This window comes from Solea solea, chromosome 5 (genome assembly GCF_958295425.1).
Source record: "Solea solea chromosome 5, fSolSol10.1, whole genome shotgun sequence".
NCBI classification, from domain to species: Eukaryota; Metazoa; Chordata; class Actinopteri; order Pleuronectiformes; family Soleidae; genus Solea; species Solea solea.
In genome coordinates this window covers 2,419,442-2,435,000 of record NC_081138.1, presented here as the reverse complement: position 1 = coordinate 2,435,000, position 15,559 = coordinate 2,419,442, and the positions used below count along the sequence as shown (strand labels likewise).

Here is a 15,559-nt window from a genome sequence, read left to right as displayed (position 1 = left end):
CACGTACATGTGTGTCATTAACATCCATCCATTACTGTACAAAAAGACTGTGAGGACGAGCACAGCCCAACATCAGGCGGAGGAAACTAAATGTCAAACTTATAGAATATACTCACTCAAGATGGCGATCATTTCACAATTACCGAAGGAGAAAGAAACATGTTTGATTTGTTTATTTCAGAGTTTCTGAAGTAAACATGTGACATTTTTTGTCCAAATTTCCTGTGCATGTTTTTAGAATTAGTCTGAATTACTTTCAGGTAAAAGGTGTTGCTATTTAATTTCATATTAATACTGGTGAATAGTAATGAAATTAGACACGTTGTCTCTATGCATAATGAGATTATGCACATATTAAATATTATCTCACGACGCACCTCGACTCACGTTAAATGTGGATTAAACCATATTGGGATTAACAGATCAGAGGATTAGGATTTCGTTTGTCGAAAACGAATACTTCAGAACGGATGCTGAGCAGCGGCTGCAAAACTTTGGCGTCGATATGTATTTGCTCGCGTTGTCACGGGATGATTCATCGAGGGGATGAGAGATTGCCTTCCTCTCGTAGGGAGGACGGCATCTCAGTACTTCAAGTATAAAGGTGACCTAACACACACAGGATTCTTTGTGCTCTGTCACAGTCTTGTCTCACTTTCATGTCCCTTCCCGGCAGCTTGGTGGTTTTTCCCACATGAAAATTTAAAGCGCTTCTCACTGTATGAAAACAAAAAAACAGACAAAAATGTGAAAACACAGTCTCTCAATGCTGTCAATCACAGCTGTGTCATGTGAAACGCACACATTTGTGCATGCACTGTGCAAACAAATGCATGGTTTGATCTCCTGAGGGGTTACTGCACAGGAGCAGAGAAATACAGAGGCTCGACAGCACCACCGCGTGTCCACGAGCCGCCTCCACACCGCTCTGACACCCATGAATGAGTCCCTCTGTTGGCGGAGGCCAAGAACAAACACAGCCAATGACAGCCGGTGATGGTTAAGCACATATCAGACGCCGCCATCCGCCAATTAATAACAGCTATGGCAACCGGCGAGGTGTCGCTCTATTGACACGAGTGCTTTTGTTTCTCCTCTTCAAGCACACACGTTATTGTTAAACCGCCGACCAGGCGAGCTTTTAAATGGTAATTAATCCCCCCCCCCTCCTCCCCTGTTGCCATGGCGACAGGAGCGAAAGGAGCATGTGTCAGAAGAGGCCACGTGATGCACACACACACACACACAGGGAGAGAGACATCAGCTGCTGGCTCCTCGAAAAGGTGCTGAGTTAGGACTGCATGTATTCACCTCTTCTTAAGTAGAATTAAAGTACATTCATTTCCCTCATCAATCAAATCATCAAAGGGACAAAAGGCTTTATTTTATCTGCATTTGTCTGGAGATGCTGACGAGGGAGAAACTCATTTCAGAGTTAAAAGATGAAACGGGAAAAAGAAAGAGAGACGGTTTTAAATGTCTCGGGAACAGTGAGTCACATGCACAGAATCCTCGTCTAAAGATAGACACAGATCTCACACAGTGTACAGCATCTGACATGACGACACGTTTATTTAACATCTCTGCCTCGCTCTGTTCTCTCTCTCTGTCGGCAGGGTGTGAGGTGTGTGTGTGTGTGTGTGTGTGTGTGTGTGTGGGATGGAGGTATTCGCCCCTGTTTGAACCAAGGCTGCATCATCATTGTCTAAAAGGACTAATTGTTCTTTACACTTTATGGTGGCGGTGATTTAGCTTCTGTGACAGTTATGGCTATAAATGATAAATAATATATCAGCTGTATAATGAGCCGTGGTGTGTTTTTTTTAATGCATTTTAAATGCACTTTGAGTAAAGGCAGCGTGTCCTTGTATCTAAAGCTAATCTATATTCTATGCACACATTTTTTTTAAAAAAAGCATAAAAATCCAAGGCCTAAAATAGACGAGCTGCAGAAGGAAACTGAAAAATGATTTATTAATACGACATGATCAGAAAAACTCACTTCAAACACACTCACAGGCCACTTTATTAGGTACACAGAACTCCTTATGTTGTGACGCCTGAGTGGCATCTGGTGTGAGCGTCTGAGCGTTCATAGGTGGGCTTCTGCATACTGTCGTTGCGAGGAACCTACTGTTATCCTTCAGATTATTATTACTGCAACATATGTGGCTTTCTGGTAATTTTTGAGGGGTTTAATGTGCATAAAAACTTGGCAAAAATGCCATCTTGGCACAGATTCCGGAACCGTGTGCCGAAATGCGTTGAGCTGCTGCCGTATGATTGGCTGATTGGATGTTACAGTGATGCACCTAATGCAGCGGTCAATGTGTGGAAGCACCTTTAACCATTACAACTTAAACAGCTGGAAAATGACGTTCTGAATGAAAGACACAATTTGGTTATTTAGATGATGAAAACACGTGTGTGTGTGTGTGTGTGTGTGTAATCAGAGGGAGGAATCTGTTGCATGATATTGGCCTTTGCGCCTCTCTCTATACGAGGCTGTGCATCTTTGTCTGTTGCCCTTGGAAACAAGTGGTTTCCACATGGAAACCCGCTCCGGTGCTCTCGTTAAAGCGTATGCGCATATTTGTTTGTGTTATTTAATTAAATCAACATTGACTTATACAGATAATGACATCATTTCAGGAGAGAAAAGTGAATGAATATATCATAACCCCCCCCCCCCCCCCAAGTGTGCTGTTGGTGTTGGTGGATGATGACTTGTGGTGTGATCAAAGCAGGAAGAAAAACATCATATTTAAATTGACGGCAGATGATTCTGTGTCTCTGTCGCTGAACGCTCAGGCCTGGGAAACAATGGCAAAAACTGAGTGTGGACATGCGTGAGAGGAGATGAAGACACACAAATACATGATAATGAAAGTGGCAAAAGAGTTTTTCCTGTAGACCCTATACCAGATTAAAGGTCCAGTATGTGATGGCCTGGTCATACTGTGTTCTGTGCCAACATGGCCACCGTTCCTTTCATACTAAAACAATGGTCTGCATCTGTGTAGACGTGTCTCCAGAGTTCATTTCCTTGTATTTGTGGGCCGAGTGGTGCGGGAGTAGGTACCAGTAGACTCCCCCGCATAATCCCGAGCAAGTTTCCATGGTTACCGTCATCGCCGTTGTCTCGTTTGACCGAAACAAGAGCATGCCACCATCTGGACTGGGAGGTGTTGCACTACAGGGAGCGTGTGCAGTCGTGGTCGCGCCTGTAGGGTCTATGCGAATCACCACAGAAATGAACGAATGGTGTAACGTACATTGCTAGGATCATCGCAAACCTCTGTGGACATGCGGATGCAGAAACCCTTGGGGTTTATTGGCAGAAATTGAATATAAGAGTGTTTGAAAAAAGCTGAATGACGTTGAAAGGATGTATCGCAGGGAAGAGGTGGATGAGAACACCATAGACCTTCAGCCATCATCCCCTCTCCACACACACTTTGCCCCGGTATCACCTCAGTACCTCAGTTGCCCAATGATTGCCAGCTGCAGTGTCACGCGTGCGCCAGGAGCGCTCACAGACAAGAGCAAAGTGTTCGCATCTTAAAAATGTCTCAGCGTTTTTTGGAATGCAGTGAGAGCTCCCAACACGTCTTTTGATGTCTGGACCAAAGACGGATTAACCTGGTCTTTGTTTACTGTGAAATGAATGAATCGTTTGATGAAGGCAGGGTTGCTTCTGGCACAGAAATGTAGTACCAACAAAAGTCATTTTAGCAGCTCCCAGGTTTTTGGTGCTTAGTAATAGCAGTGCCTCTAGTTTGAAACACCTCTTCTCCACTTCTTCCATGTGTCTTTGGACCATGATATCAGCAGCTGAATAAAAATGTTAAAAATGTAAAGGCCAACATAGATCCCTGATGCTGTGTGGATAAAGAGATGTGAGAGGGCAGGAGTCCACTGTTGGTGACAGTCTGCAGTCTCACCATTAAGGCCCCATTAAGGCCCACGTACACTGAAGTGTGCATTGCATATTGCGGACCCTGGTGTACTCACGCGTCAGGGTCCTGTAGTATCTGACTTCACCAAGTCTGGACGCAGGAGATAGAACGCAGTCCTACCAAAGAAGAAGAGAGCGATCGATGCTACAGCTCCCTCAGACACATCTGGTTCGAGTGGCTGAAGGTCCCTCGGGCAGGGGAGTCGGGGGTGTCAGCCAGTTTGAGGGCCGCCAGGTCGAGGCTCAGGTGACTATCCTTGGCGACGACTTCTTCTGTTGTCGAAACGTTTTTTCTGCTTGGTGAGTGCGTGGCTCAATACTCCACCTACTGGCGGGGCAGGAATTCTGTTCGCACATGTGCTGTCCACGTGCAGATCCAAAATCTGGGCTGCGTCGCAGGTTGATGACACACATTGCGTCATGCGCGTTGTGCTGGGGACGTATACCAGGGCCTTAAGATTCTTACATACTGGACCTTTATGGCACTGAATATGATTCAATATGGAAGTGTATGGGGTCACACGGTTGGTTTAGTGGTTAGCACTCTTGCCTTTGTAGCAAGAAGACCCAGGGTTCGAGCCTCGGTTGGAACAAAGGCCTTTCTGCATGGAGTTTGCATGTTCTCCGGGTTCTCGGGCTTCCTCCCACTGTCCAAAAACATGCAATTAGGTCAAATTGGACACTCTAAATTGACCGTGAGTGTGGGAGTGGATGTTGGTTTGTCTCTATATGTGGCCTTGCGATGGACTGGCGAACTGTCCAGGGTGTACCGAGCATATCGCCCGCTGTCAGCTGAGTTTGGCACAGCACCCCCCGGCGACCCTCATGGAGGATAAAGCGGTAGAAAATGGATAAATGTAAAGTGTTTTATTTGTGGTACAGATGTGTGTTGTTAGTTTATCTCACCATCTTGTAGTATATGGCGGCGGGAGTGTTCTGCACATACAAAGGAACTTTGGTGTATTGAATCAGTCCATCTGCGGACTCACTGGGACTCTGTTTCATCCAACGTGACATTTTCTAATCCAAATCATGTTTTATGCATGCCCTCTGTTGGGCTCTGAGAGATGAGATAAGGGATTTGTGTTGATACACGGACTGCATATGTGAATGTGTGACTGTGTGAGTCTTTAGCAAGGCCTCCCACTGCCCTGTGTAGCGCTGAAAGCAGCAGTCACAGCACACATTTTCCCATCAGAATTTAAGCTAATTAACTTTTTTTTTTAAAATTCCCCACCATTTGTTGTTTCTCGCAGCGATCACGTTATCGACATTAGCGGGAATCAGTCGAAGGCACAAATTAGATTCGATCGATAACAGACGCTCGCCAGTAGCATAAGCGCTCGCACGCTGGCTCTGCCTCTGGAGCTGTGAGTGAATTACTTTCAGTCACACTCACAAACACACATAGTCTCTCTGTTGCTCTCTCTCTCTCCTCTAAGATTTACAGCTCCCCTCTACAATAAAGATGCCACTGTTTAAACAGAGTCCCTCACAGCAACCCTCCAAGACTGGCCGTTTTGGTTTTCAACACCTAACATTGCTCTCGGATAGATACAGACGAGTATCTCCATGAATGTTTCAAATGTTTCCAAGGTCGTCATCTATAAGTGATGACACTGTATCATGCGCCGGGTTGGACGCGCAGGTCTCACTGGGCTGTTTCCGTGGAATCGCTGCTTCCCTTTAAGTTGGCATTTTGCAGGTCACTGTGGTTTTAGTGGAAATTACCGAGCCGCGTTTAAGTCCGGCACTCCGGCATGAATCAAACACTCAAATGTTATCTGATTATGTCTGTGATTACTCAAGTAGACCCTCAGAGGACGACACTACAGTACAGCACAGCACAGAGGAGGCTCCCGTCTACGCATGGTCGCACTGTTTGCCCTTTCCCATGCTTGCTTTTGGTCCCTCGTTATTTAATCTGATATTTTCCAGTACATGCACTTCTAAAAAAATCAATTCAGGATATGTAAATTCAGCGGCTGCCTTTTACTGACAAAGCAATGGCAAAAGGAGGGCTTTAAAGGTCCAGTGCGTAACATTTAGGAGGGTCTATGGGTAGACATTGAATATACTACCCATAGGTATGTTTGTATAAGACAATAATTGCTTTTTCTTGCTTTACTGACTTGCGTTGTCCGTTAATAATCCTCACATACTGGACCTTTAAAGCAACTAATACTTTGTTAGTTTCCACTGTCAAGATCAAGTCGCACTTACAAAGTGTTGCGGCGTCTCATATGTCCACTGTCACCCGCACTCAACTCTTTTGGATAATGGGTTATTAAGAAGCGCGTGTTATTAAACGCCGTCGTTCCTCTTAATCCCGTTGCTGACGTGGGGCTCATTTAATCTCACACCGGCTTATTACTGTCAGGATCCCTCGGCTCTCCAGGCTCCCGCGCTCTCTCCCGTGTGTGAAGTGACGTTACTTTGATTAAATCTGTGACTCACTCCTCAGCCGTGCCCTAATTGCCTCTTTCTGCGTCCGCATCTTATGATGATAACTATTCACCGAGTCCTCCTTTCCCCCCGTCAGGTTGTCTGAAGTCCCTTTTTCATGTTGCAGAGGTCTCTATCACAGGTCGGGGGTGATGTAACTGTAACTGTAACTGTAACAGTGACAGTACAATCTCTATAGAGCCAGCCGACACTTCTAAGCACAGGTTTATTGATTTGTTACATGACCGCGTGCGGTGGAGGGAAAACATGCCACGGAGAAGAAAGTCCCTGCGTTAAGAGCGGCACATAAAGATGAATCCTCAAAGTGCTGGCGGAAAAATGCTTTACTTAACTCGCTGAAGGACTATATATGACGATTCCCAGCCGGGTCTGACCGTCTATTGCCTTCCTTCCAGTAAGCTCTAGCCTCAGGCTCAATGGCATCCAGCAAGAGAGCTTTCAGTCTCCGGGCCGATGGGTTCGTGAGTCCACTGTCTGCTGCTGAAGGCTACTTTATTGCATCTCTGGCTCTTCCTGGCTATTGTCCCAAGAAAACCAAGCACAGTTGGAGCACCGATGGAGGAACTTAGAGATGTCGGATGACTCGGCTCCACAGCTGTACACAAATGCAGCCTCTTTTGTTTCCTTAGGAACTGAAGGTGACGCTCATATCTATAGTTATAGTTAAGATTTAACTGCTGGGCCTGCGGTCGGTCTGACTGAGACAGGCAGACACAAGCCAGAGATCCATTTTCACATCAGTGCACTCCGTCTGTGCCAGAACCATTACTATAATTACTGATACTGCTGACCTCCTGTTACCAACAATATTAGGCCTCTGTGTGTACAAATCCTGAACTGGACAAAATTTAATTTGTCAAGAGGATCTTATCGTTTGAGTTTTTTTTAAGGCCAGTGGGCAGAAAAGAAGGAAGACGACAGTGTTTGTGTTAAATCTAATGGGAGCGCTAATGCATGAAAGTAGGTGGAGCTTACACAACAGTCTTTGGCGCACACACAAACAGCATAGCAACTTGTCTAAGGCAGGGGTGTCAAAGTGGTTATAATTCCGGGTAATTAGCGCTCCAGTGGACCGGACCAGTAAAACAATAGCAAAATAACCTATGAACAACAAGGAACTCCAAATTTGTTCACATTTTTGGTTTTAAATTTGAGTGAAGTATCTTTTTTTTGCAAAATCTATTCTGAACAACCTGAAATTTGTTGAGGAAAACAAGTGCAATTTCAATTTCAGCAATATTATGCCCAAGTTTACCATTCACACGAGTGCATAACAACGTCTTACAGATCACAGTGGATCTGCAAAGGCGTGAAACATTCAGTCTTGAGCTGAAAAATATAGTATTTCACATAGAAATGTTCACAAATTCATTCTAAGGATTGAAATTAAATAGTGCGGCTGTGAGAGAACTGTACTAAAAAAACAGTGTATCATGACAGCCATCTTGGAATTCTCACCTGTGGTTAGGAAATCCCAGTTTAGTGGGCGTTCCCATTAAAGGAACACCCTCATGACCTTGGAAATTCGAAACTCCGAGTTCCGACTACAAATGGAATGCACTTTATTTCACTCTGATTCAGAGAAAATGATCGTCTGCATCTCAGCAAAGCGGCATTGGAGGAATACAAAGACGAGAGTTCTTATGATATTGCAACCACAGTCTTTAACATGCACTTCAGTTATTTAAGTTTGAATTTCCACGTATAGGATGAAGTTATCTGCATTAGCTTTAAGGAGTCGTATGCATCATGCATCCCTGAATGAAATGTCTACCTGCGTCTCACTTTCTCACTCTCAACTGACTAAAAACCAAACTTCAAAGTCTTTTCCTTCAGCATCAAATATTAAGAACGGGAGCTGCTCTTACACCTGTTCCTCGGTGGAGTCCGTGTTCCACTTCTATTCACTTTCATCAGCCGCTTTATTGACAATGTTTAATCTGTATTAAAGCTCTGCAGTATATCACCGGTGCCGAGTGATGCAGAGTTGATCAGTGAAAATTAGAATTGTTTTCCTTTCTTACAATCATCTTGATCATTGCACGAAATTAAAAAAAAATAAAGAAAGCACACGGCTCTCCTGGGTTGCGTTACATAAAGTGCGCTTTTGTCTTTTGTAGTCTTGATGGGGGGAAGACGGTGATTTCTCTTGTGCAATTCTGTTTTCTGCAGCAGCAGCTGAGGTGTGTAGGAGGGACATTGACTTACAGCAACATGCCGACTTCAGTACAACACAAACTCCTGTATACACCTTTGAAATATGCTTCTTAATGTGAATTGTGACATTCCCTGTGTTTTTTGCTATTTTATTTCTCCAGAAAAAGGTATTAATGTCATTATTGTTAATGCGTAACCTCATTGTAGGTTCAAGCACGAGCCTGCAAGTGGTTTCTAACATTTTATTGTATTTTATTCACCACAGAAGAAACACAGAATGTTATACCATGAAATAAGACATTTAAATTCTACATAGAGCCACATGGTTGGTGTACGCTCACAAAATTGTAACGTGTGTCAAGGATAACATTTATTGAGAGAGAGATCAGTATTAGAACAAAGGTTTCCCTTTTCTTTCAAAAATGTGCTGCGCAAATAACATTTTTACGAGTAAAAATGAAGTTTCATCTTGAGAAACTCGGGTGAATGTTCTCCAGGTGTCTCTTCAATTAATAAGTTGAAGTCCAGAATAAACGCGGTCTTAAAGCAGCTGCTTTAGACCCAGATTATAAATGATTTTAGGCCAGAATATACCCCTTTAGGCCAGATTATGTAGATTGTTCAGATTGTGTAAAGAGGTTTCGATTGACTTAAATCTTGAAATAAGACCACAACCCTGAACACGTTATTGCCTCAACCATGAAAGACACAAAGATCAGAGATGACTACCACAGTTGTCAGTAGTGTTTCACACATTTTTGTTTTCATTTTTGGCTAACATATAGATTATAAGTACTGTGGTCGGGCCAGATTATACCTGGGTTTATTCTGGGCCTTTCTTCATGGAGTTTGCATGTTCTGCCCCTGTGTCTGCGTGGGTTCTCTCTGGGTTCTCCAGTTTCCTCCCACAGTCCAAAGAATGCACCGGTGTTGCACTGATCGACCCAAATCCATGTGATTAGAACTCAGGAGCGCGGTGCAACACTTGGATGATGAAATTAAGAAGCACGTGCACGGTTTGGCCCGCGGCCGTTGTTGCGAGGATGATGGAAATGTGCTTTCATGCCCTACAAGAGATGCATTTTGTTCTCGTTTCGTTCTTAACTAAGCGACTTACAGGAGAGTTTCAGGTGATTTTATCCTGCAAAAAAAGAATTGGTGTGCTGCCGTGGAGTTGACGTGAATCGACTGCTTTGACAGTGAAGCCTCTTGGTTTAACTGTCCAAAGATGGACTCCTGAATAAGTCGGGGGACGGGGGGACGGGGGGGACGGGACGCACACACTGAGTGATGTGTGTCTGTGCGCTGACAGTGAGGGAGGGCGGAAGCAGATGTGTGCGAGGGGAGGTTCGGAGCTGTGGCACGATCACAGGCTGCCTTTGTCTGGCGGTGGAGAGGCTTGAATTCAAGGCGAGTGCGCACAGTCATATGCTAATGAATGCTACTCTTAGAATAAATAAATTATGCTCGGGAAAACACACACATGTGATGCCCTGCTTTAAATTCCTAATGCAACACTGACAGAAAGTGTCAAGAGACGGAGAGAGAGAGTGTGAGAGAGAGAGAGAGAGAGTGTCTATGGTTGCAGTAGAGAAAGGAAAGGGGGGGGGGGGGGGGGTGGCAATGAACAGAAATAGCATAGCAGCAAAATCAAAGGGGAAAGACAAACGATTCTCCATCACCTTTTTCCCTTTTCTGCACCCAGTGCCACGGAAGGTGATGCTGCACGAGAGATAATGAGAGATAGATTGGGCTAAAGGGGAGATAGAGAGAGAGGGTGAGATTTAGGCAGAGAAGAAGGAAAGGAAAGGGTGGGGGGGGGGATTTAAAGGGCAAGAAACCTGAGGGAGATTTAGATACCCAGTCAGTGCAGAGCAGGAGCAGGAGCACAGGCAGTGGATGGGAGAGGAGGAGGAGGAGGAGAAGCATTGACTGGAAGGCGGCGTACACATGGAGGAGAAGAAGACGACTGTTTCCTGTGCTCAGTGTGCACGGCGGAGACGGCGGACTGTGTGTTTGGATTGTTAGGTCGTCTGCAGCTCCACAGTCGGAGGAGGCAGAGGCAGAGGGATAAAGGCTCTGTGTGCAGAGGATGAACACACGATGTGGGCTCTCTGGCTGTGATCGCTGTCCTCAGACCCTGTAGCCACTTGCACTGGTGCTGTTGCCATTAGCCCTCGCAGTTAGGCAGCAGTGACTGACAACAGGATGAGCTCCAAGCACTCCTCAGACTGGATCCCCTACAGGTACTGTACCACATGTACTTTACCTGTGTGTGTGTGTGTGTGTGTCATCAGACCGATGACACTGAATTGTCACAATACAAGCAAACAATGGAATTTCTTTTCCTGTTTATGTTCATTAAAAAAAAAAAAAAAACAAGGCTCTGTGTCACACCGAGGCTCCACAGGAAATGATTAATTTACACGTAAATCAATCTAAGAATTCCGGCTGCGTAAACTTGTGAGGAAGTCTATTGCTCCCTCTGATCTCTCCTCTCTCTCTCGTGATGATTCTATTGTCGTCTGTGGTTAAAGAAGATGAACTGGGATGTCATAAATGTCGGCTCGGTAATGGAACATTCACATTTACCTCTCTGGGAAGTTGTGTTTTACGTGCACGGCTGCACGCGTCAGGCTATAGGAGCCAAATGAGTTTTATTGCATCCCACTGCGGCCGTAATTGTGTCACTTGTGGCCTCTTGCCGTCAGACCTATATCTGCTCTCGTCCTCTCGAGTGCAGCACTGATGTCGCCGCTCTTACGCCACTGCCATGGTTTCCCGGCTCACTTTGATGCCATTGGCTGGCGGTTGCTATAAGTTACGGTGACAGTTCACACATTTCAGGTGGACGGCGGCAGCAGCAGCAGCAGTATGGGATTTATTTTAAACTTCTGGGGAAAGAGGAACTAAAACAGTGGGGTCAGAGGAACGGGGCAGCTTCTCAATTAGCAATTTTCTCATCTTGTGGAGCCGCTACGGGAAATGGACGTCTCTCTGTGCAGAGTCGGGGGAGTCAGCTGCACTGTGTACATTATCCCTAACGAGATTAATGAGATACGGGAGCGCATGCATGCACACAAAAAACTCACAAAACACAACTCCTCGATGAAAAGCAGCGGCGAGCAAACTTACAGCTTGTGTCTTTTTTTTCCCCGGAAGAGAACGGATAAGAAATAATAAGAAATAAACAAAGTAATAAGACATTTAATTTCATAATTTCTCTGTGGCAAGGTCAAGGTCAGTGTGTCACATTCTCACCGCTCTCCTCAGAGTGTGTTGAATGCTCCTCACATGAAACCCAGTGATGCATATGTGACTATTTAAAATGTGTGAAGAGGGCTCGTCACAGACCACTGACAACACGAGTGCCAGATCTGCATGTGGCAACACAGACAAGTTCACGTCACATTTATTTAAAGGTTGTAAACTGTGACTGACTTGACTGTGCAGAAGGTTTTTAAAACCCATAATTATGTTTTATTGTTAGTTGACCTCTATCAATGTTCACTATAGTGACAAATCTCTTCAGTATTTGACACCAAAGTATAATTTTTGGTCCTAAAACTAACTCGGGCTGCAACTAGCGATTATTTTCATGATCAGACAAATGTGGATCAGTTGATCTTATCCAAAAACCAAAAAGGATTCAGCTCTATGGCGCAAAGAAACCAGAACATATTCACATTTAAAAAAAATTCAAAACCTGCTTTAATTCCATTAAAACACTCGAAATAGTTGCCGATGAATTTGGTAACCGGGTTAATCGAGGAACTGTTTCCTGCTACGTGAACGCTGCCTCACTCTGCTGCAGTTTTCCACACACAGAGCTGAGCTAAAGAGCTGAGCCATCACCTTTTAATAAGTCTAACGACACTTCCATTTGCTGTAATAATGGATTTAATGACTTTAGTTGGCATGACGGCGCTTTATGGTTGACCCTGGCACATTCCTTTAGGGGTAAAGGCCCTAAAGTACAAATGAAAGGGTTATCGTGCAGGTATGAAAATGAAAAACCAAGTCATTTGTACTTTAAAGCAATTATATACATGTACAGTACAACTTACTTATGATAGTATATTCCATTTATGCCACATTGGACCCTGAAGCTTTCAAACCTGACGTCTGACCGTGGAGTTTCTCCGATTGGCTCTAATTTCTCATAAAGTGTCATAAATGAACTTGTCAGGGTTTGAGCTGTCAGTGTATCGGCTTTGGACTTTAAAGGGGAAACAAAGGGTTCTGACTATAAACCGTATCTCCGGTGTTTTGCAGGATCCAAACACGAGTCTCTCTGTATTATCGAGGGGGTTCGACCTCCGCTGAAAACTGCTCTGTTTCTGTTTCATTATCTTCCCGTCTGATGCCTATTCATGCACTTCATTACTCTGATTGCAGACGTGGAGTGATTTGTTTGTGTGTGTTTTGTTGCACATTGTGTGTGGGCTGTAGTGCAGAAACACAGGCGCACTTCATATTCATTGACTGATTTCACCGTCGCTGCACTTGACCTTGGTTCGTCACCATTGTGTCCTGAAAATGTTTCAAAACCACCTGTTTTATTTATAATGGGAACTGAAATGTAGAGCTAAAAAACAATACTAAATTACTAAATCAATCGTCAACTATTTTCATCCGTTTTAGAGTTGTTTTCATTATTAAAACGAGATTTCGGATTGTTTTAGCTTCTTAAATGTGAATATTTTCTGGTTTCTTTGCTCCATATCACAAAGAAATCCCTAAAATTGAATATTTTCTGCATTTTATGGAGCAAATTAACCGATGACTCGATGGATCGAGAAAATATGAGTTCGCTGCAGCTCTACTGAAATGAGAATTATCGCCATTAAACAAACTAACAGACAAAAGAACTGTACGTGACTGGAGCAATCAGACCTGCAATTATCTCAAAGCATTGTGGAGTCAACTATTCATATTTTCTGCACTAAAAATAGATTTTCACGTGTTATTTAGACGGAGACGTGATAGAAAAGATTACTTAGGAAACTGAACATGGGAAAAACAATTACTGTGAAGGAACAAAAACTGACGAGTTTTGTTTTTCCAAAACATATCAATTACTGTTGCTGGAAAAACCCTTTATTTGATCAGTGAAATCAGCAGACGCTGCGCCCCCGCGCCTCCATCTCTGCTCCTCTTACTCATTGTTGCCAGCTCTTCAGGAGGAAACTACTCATTGCCCTCTAATGAGGAGCCAGTGCTGGTTTTAAGGCTCGTAAAAGCTCTGCTGGTGACGACTCGGAGCAGGATAAACAGACATAAATGTCTTTTTGTTTACGATATATATGAATCTATTCTCCTTGTAGTAAATACAGCTTATACAGATTATTAGAGAGCAGAGCAAACACAATCCACAGCAGCACAGAAAATCCAGTTTTTCTTTCTTTTATTTTTACCCCCAAGATGAATAACATCGATATTTCTGCACTAGTTTAATGTGGACAATGGTTTCCTGCACTGTTGTAGTAGTTGTTAAGCCTACAACACAACTTTCTATTATATTGCTGTATTAAGTAGTTACATCTCTTCATGAAATGAAGTTTTACAATATAGTTTATTATATTAATAATCATCATCGCTGCTGGTGTTATTACTGTGTTTGATTGTGAGCAGCATAAGTCAAGAAGTTAAGGACAGAAATCGAGGAAATTCATAGAATTTATAAATTCAGGATTAAAAAAAGACCCCAATTGTTATCCTTGGAGTGCATTGATGCCTCATTTGTTCTTCTTCTTATTATAATAATAATATTATGCATCGTTGAACTTATTTCACGACTAAAGAAACACGACAGACGAGCATCACACCACACACAGAGTCATTTATGTGAGTGTTTGTGCTGTAAGAGGCTTTTATTCCGTGCTGCAGAGACAGAGAGAGACTCATGTGGTGAAACTGAACCATGCAGACATTCATCTCGCCGTCATTGCTCGTGCTACACTGACCTCCAGTTGTTTGCTTTGGCCGCGGACGTCGATGTCTGGGCGCAGGGCAGTGCACAAAATCAAATAACGTGCGGCTCAATCCTGGTGGCGTTCTCTGCGGAGGAGGAAGCCGTAAAAACCCTGTTGCGTTTGAACTCTCCGCTCGAGCTGAGATCAGACATGTGGTCAGCCGCGTGCTGCAGCTGCTGGGACAACATGGCGCTATTATCGCGCCCGAATCCTCCTCATTTCCTTCTCGCCAGATATTGAATTTCCTGAAGAGGTTGTTTTTGTTTTTTTTAGAAATGTACATGGATAGCAGCATCTGTCGACACTAACAGGATCATGTCGGGGAGAGCACTTAATCCAGGAGGAGCGCTCCGTTGATGCTGCTTTATCTGCTGAGTGGTGATCACGTCCTCCATTAAAGAATTTGCATAAGCTTCATGTTTTTTTAGCCAGTTTTCGACCCCGTTACTAGTCTTTGTTCATTCCTTGTGACAGCGTACAAGCACAAGGTCACATGAATGTCCTACAGTTTGGTCGGTGTGTGTCAGAGAAGCAGAGCGGAGCCAGGACTCAAAATCCTCAAGTTGTTACAGGAAGGGTTTGATGCGTTTCTGTACGCCCTTTAATATTTTTCCCTTTAGTAATGATCCATCCAGTTCTACATCCGTCCATTTTCAAGTTGTGGGTTTTATTGATAGAGGCCAAAGTCTATCACTCACCTCAAAGGGATGAATCGTCTTTGCAGCGTCTGAGACTCTCTGTCTGTGCTTTTATTGTGACATCCAGCAGGCTGCTGCTGCTCATGCGTTCCCTTAGACTTTGACTCAAGTGTGACAGTGATGGAAAAACCATAACTGTTGTTATGGTAACCGTGACTCTTCCTGAAGCTGTTTTTAAATGCAAATTATCTTACGATGGCCTTTCGGACGTTAATCCATAATCCACACGGCTTGGGAAAACTAGGATGAATCCTACGGCCAGATAGGTTTTTGTGGAAATGGAGAAGTGTTTTATTGTGCGAGGA

General features: G+C 44.0%; 1 protein-coding gene across 2 annotated transcripts in view; it reads left to right on the top strand.

The window, feature by feature from the left end:
* Positions 1 to 15,559, top strand: part of tub (TUB bipartite transcription factor) — a 41,587-nt gene that overhangs the window by 10,937 nt on the left and 15,091 nt on the right. Inside the window, exon 1 of one of the 2 annotated variants that reach the window (XM_058630172.1) lies at positions 10,434 to 10,827. The exons of the other annotated variant lie outside the window; for it this stretch is intronic. Within the exon in view, the coding sequence (XP_058486155.1) occupies positions 10,790 to 10,827 (38 nt within the window). The 5' untranslated portion in view covers positions 10,434 to 10,789. Of the gene's footprint in view, positions 1 to 10,433; positions 10,828 to 15,559 lie in introns of those variants that run through there. 2 annotated transcript variants of the gene reach the window in all.